Source organism: Microplitis demolitor, chromosome 6 (assembly GCF_026212275.2).
Source record: "Microplitis demolitor isolate Queensland-Clemson2020A chromosome 6, iyMicDemo2.1a, whole genome shotgun sequence".
In the NCBI taxonomy this organism is placed as follows: Eukaryota; Metazoa; Arthropoda; class Insecta; order Hymenoptera; family Braconidae; genus Microplitis; species Microplitis demolitor.
In genome coordinates, this window is record NC_068550.1 from 3,062,855 (window position 1) to 3,067,354 (window position 4,500).

The 4,500-nt window shown below is 33.6% G+C and overlaps 2 protein-coding genes across 3 annotated transcripts; both read left to right on the forward strand.

Annotated features, from left to right (window-relative positions):
• Positions 1-253: 253 nt before the first annotated feature.
• Positions 254-1,058, forward strand: LOC103577376 (protamine-like protein). The gene is made up of 2 exons (XM_008557983.1): positions 254-394; positions 534-1,058. Exons 1-2 carry the CDS (start codon positions 254-256, stop codon positions 1,056-1,058), a joined length of 666 nt encoding a protein of 221 aa, XP_008556205.1.
• An 819-nt stretch (positions 1,059-1,877) lies between these two features.
• Positions 1,878-4,260, forward strand: LOC103577347 (slit homolog 2 protein-like). Of its 2 annotated transcripts, XM_053740114.1 has the most exons (4): positions 1,878-1,975; positions 2,043-2,165; positions 3,020-3,093; positions 3,183-4,260. In XM_053740114.1, the coding sequence occupies exon 4, from the start codon at positions 3,190-3,192 to the stop codon at positions 4,081-4,083; it is 894 nt and encodes a 297-aa protein (XP_053596089.1). In that variant the 5' UTR covers positions 1,878-1,975; positions 2,043-2,165; positions 3,020-3,093; positions 3,183-3,189; the 3' UTR covers positions 4,084-4,260. The 2 variants fall into 2 exon arrangements, with proteins under 2 accessions (XP_053596089.1, XP_008556172.1); XM_008557950.2 differs by lacking the exon at positions 2,043-2,165 and having other exon boundaries at positions 1,883-1,975.
• Positions 4,261-4,500: the final 240 nt, after the last annotated feature.

Here is a 4,500-nt window from a genome sequence, read left to right on the forward strand (position 1 = left end):
CGTTATTAAATCGAGGATTTATTATTTAAATTAACAATATATAATGAAACTAATTAAATGATATAATAATTATAATAAATTGTGCGGAAATATATTTTTAAAAATTAAATTCAAGTGACCGATATTTAATTTATATCATTCATCAACTGCCACAACGGATGCCGCTTAATATAACGAAGAAAATCTAGTCCTCAGTTTTTTAGTTTTTTTTTTTTTTTATATATTTTTTTAATTTTTATTTTAACACGTCAAGATGGTCAAGCAACCTCCCAAGATGACGAAGCTCGTCGTCTCGGCCATCAAGAACCTACGCGATGTCCAGGGGTCCACGACCAAGGACATTCTCAATTACGTCATGAGGGAATTTAATTCCGAACCTTCGCTTGAACGTCGAGTAAGTTTTCCTATGTTATTTAAAAAAAAAAAAAAAAATTTTTTGTAAATTCACATAATGGCGGAAAAATGTAAAAAAAAAAAAATTGAAAAAATTTTTTATCTAAAAAAAAATGAATAATTATTTCTTTTAATTACAGTTACGAACAGCATTAAAAAGAGGGATCGACTATGGAATATTAATAAAAAAAGGTCCACACTATTTATTAAACACCGATCCGGAAATGACAACAGCGGATCCAGGACCAATGGAGCGAGGGGGCCGTAGACGGAAGCGAGGCGGAAAGAAAGGAAGACGTGGCGGCAAGAAAGGAAGACGTGGTCGCGGACGTAGACGTCGTGGAGGCAAACGTAAAGGCCGTGGAAAATCACGTGGACGCAGGCGACGTAGGAGCCGCAGGAGGCGCGGAGGACGTGGAAAAAAAATGAGGAAACGCGGTGGCGTTGATGACATGGACATGCTCGCGAAAGAGCCGTTCGAGGCAACAGGACCCACAGCTAACAGAGCCGACCCCGACGCCGCTGTTGGAGCAACGACATACGAGCGGCCTCGCAGTCGCAGCAGATCGCGACAGAGCCGCAGCAGGAGTCGCACTCCCAGCCACAGCAGATCTTCCGGCAGCAGCGATCGTGAAGGCGCCGATGGACGACGACAAGCCGACTGATTGTTTTTTTAACTCTTTACTTTTTTTATAATCTGTACATCCATTTTTTATCCACCCACGTCTTTTGACACCTTTTTTACATCCTCGATAACGGAACCCTTTTTGTCACAACAAATAAAAAAATTTTCTGTCCCATTTAATTTTTATCTTTTTATTTTTAATATTAGTTTTTAAATTTCTTTTTTTTTTCTGACGTTCTGATAGTGAGGTTAGATCTTAAAAAAAAAAATCAACAGCCGAAGGTCTCGAAGGTGATCGAGAGAAGAATGAAGAAGAAGAGAGAAGGCAAGTAGCCCGAATAAAACCAACGGCAATAACTCTTGGTTGGGTCAAGCCAGGTTACCAACCATCGAGAAGTGATTAGTGGTATTTACAATCCTTTCCTTCGCGGATATTTTTAACATCCGCTATCAGCTAGTAAAATTTCTATTATTCAATTATAAAAATTTAAACATCTTAAACCCTACAAAAATAATTAATCTCCCTCTATACAAATAATTATACATAATAAAATAAAATTCAAGTAAGTATCCATAATTTATATTTAGTGTTGAGTAATGATATGAATAAATATCAGAGGTTAGTATTTTTTATTTTTTACTGGCCTCGGCAGTAAGTGTAGATAAGATAGCATTGGTTGAGTCTTTATTATTTATCTCTAATGAGAAGCTTTTTTTTTTTTATTAACATTATTCTTAAAGTTTGATAGTCGCAGTAGCGAGTCGATAAGAAGCCTGCATACAAATTGAGGTAAAAGTTTTGTTGAATATTTTTTTTTGTTAAAAAAAAAAAAAAATATATATATATATATATATATAATAAGAGGATGGGATACGTTTAAGACTGACAAATTTACGAGAGTACGAGAACGATTGCTCTTTGGTTGTTATCAGTTGTTGCCAGTAACGGATGTCCAGGTAATGTTGAGTGGATAGCTTCTTTATATACTTCTCAAGATATATTTTATTTATTTACTTATTTTAGTTGCACTTGCCTCGAGGGCGTACAGTATCAAGGACCAAAGATTCGTGTTTCTTTAAATATAATTTATCCAAACAACAAATTCCCGGTTACCAGTTACCATTAAGTTGTATAAGAATTTTAACGGTAGTATATATAATAATAAAGTAATAATGTTTTTAAATATATACATATATATGTATTTAAATAAATAAAGTTGTGTATGTTGTCGCGACGGGAGGATAAAAGTCGAGAGTGGATACGATCTTGTGATTATTTGCTAAGGGACAAACTTTTTACTCTCTGGTTTTATTTAAAGTTGAGAGTTGGCTGGAGGAAGGGAAGTGGGGGAGGGAAAAGGTGTCTCGGTGGCGTGTTCTCACGTGTGTTGAATGAGATAGCGTCATACACTTATGTTGTACAGAGATATCCTTGCTGTAGATTTACGTGGTCAAGTTTCTGTGATGTCAAGTGTACTGAGGTTATAGTTGGGTGCAGGTCATGTTAGATTATTATAATGTACATTTGTTTATGAATGTACTTTGTATTATGAGATTAGATTGTGTCTTATGTATAATTCTTAATGATGAGATGCGTTTAAGTTATGACTGATTTTTTTTTTAAGAGAATTAGTTTGTTCAATTAAAAGTTATGGTAATTGTTGAGTTAATTATTCATGTCTTAATTAAATAATTGATTTATATTTTATTAATGAATTAGATTTTGCAATAAATTTTTTACTTGTTCGCTAACAAAAGTAAAAATGATTTTGGTTTTTTTAGAATAATTATCGAGACAGAAAGTAATTTCACTGTAATAAATGGATGTTAATAAAAAAAAAATAATGCAATTTACTCAAATTGTCCAGAAATAAAATAAAAATAAGATCAAGCTGCGGTTTTTTCTGAATTAAATTTTTCCAATAGGTTTTGAAGTGAATCTTTCAAGAGTTCACACTTTTTGTAATAAATAATTAATAGGATTTTTTTTATTTTTTTCAGAGTTTGTAAAATAAAATTAAACTTTATTTTCATTCAACGACGAGCAATAAAAATTACTGACATCAATTTAAATTGTGAGTAATTTCAATAGAGAAAAATTTCGCCTTCGAATTTAAAAAAAAAACTAAAAGCTTTAAATTTAAAACGTGTGATTATTTTTTAGAGTAACCATGAGACTATTTTCAACATTGCTGTTCCTCAATTTCGTGCTCAGGTTGAGCAAAAGCCAAGACCTCTGGAGCTGTGGACCTCCATGCAAATGCAAATGGGTGTCAGGCAAAAAATCTGCAGACTGCACAGCACAGAATTACACCCACGTACCAAACTATTTGTCATCGGAGATACAAAACCTTGACCTCACTTTCAACCCAATAAACCACTTGGAAAAAGACGCATTTAGTCTCGTAGGCCTCGCCAATCTCCAAAAACTAGTGATGCGTAATTGCGGATTACGGACAATAAACACTGGCGCCTTCAACAGGCTAGAACTACTGGTTGAGCTCGACCTCACAGACAATAACATTACGAGCCTAACACCCGGTACGTTCCTGGAGGCCCAGAATCTACGTGTGATTTTCCTAAACCATAACTCCTTGCAATCTCTCGATAACGGTCTGTTCCATGATCTCAAGCATCTCCGGCGACTTGAAATATCCCACAACCGCCTGGAACGTATCTCAGACCGAGCATTTGATAGTCTATCGAAACTAGAAGCGCTTACGTTAAACGACAATAATTTAACAAGTGTTCAGCTTGTGAGCTTTGAAAATTTGACGAAATTGTACAGCCTTGAATTGCGTAACAATCAGTGGAACTGCGATTGCCAATTGATAAAATTTCGCAACTGGACAATAGAACATGAATTGTACACAAAGGACACAACTTGTTTCCAACCAGACTCACTGGCAGGTAAAATGTGGGATGAAGTTGATCCCAACGAATTTGTCTGCCATTCCAGTGGAAGTTTAATTACTTTGCCATTGGCATGGGTACTCGGTGGAACAGAAGTATTCACGGGTTTAGTCAATCAAAGCATGGGGATGATCTCAGTGCGGAACAATTAAAGTTCAGTGACTGATTTCATGCTATCTTGTTATACTCTCTTAAAAAAAATCAGTGAATATCTACTGATTTGCAGTACTTTTCACTGATTCATTTTAAGAAAGTAAATATTGTTATTTCATCGTAAGATGGACGGCAGTGTTCAAAATAAATAAATTAATTGATTTGATACTGTCAGAAAATTTTTATTTTGTGTAAACAAAAATTAGTTTAAATATGTTTTAAAAAAAAATTGTTTATCATAATTAATTAAAACTTATTTTATAAACAAAATATTACATATATTTTTTGACTAATTACTAATAATATTTAAATAATTATAAACTGAAATAAATATTTGTGAAAAATTATTAAAATATAGTTTATAATTAATTGTATAGATATTAAAAAATGATTGTATCATCTAGAACATTATTGTT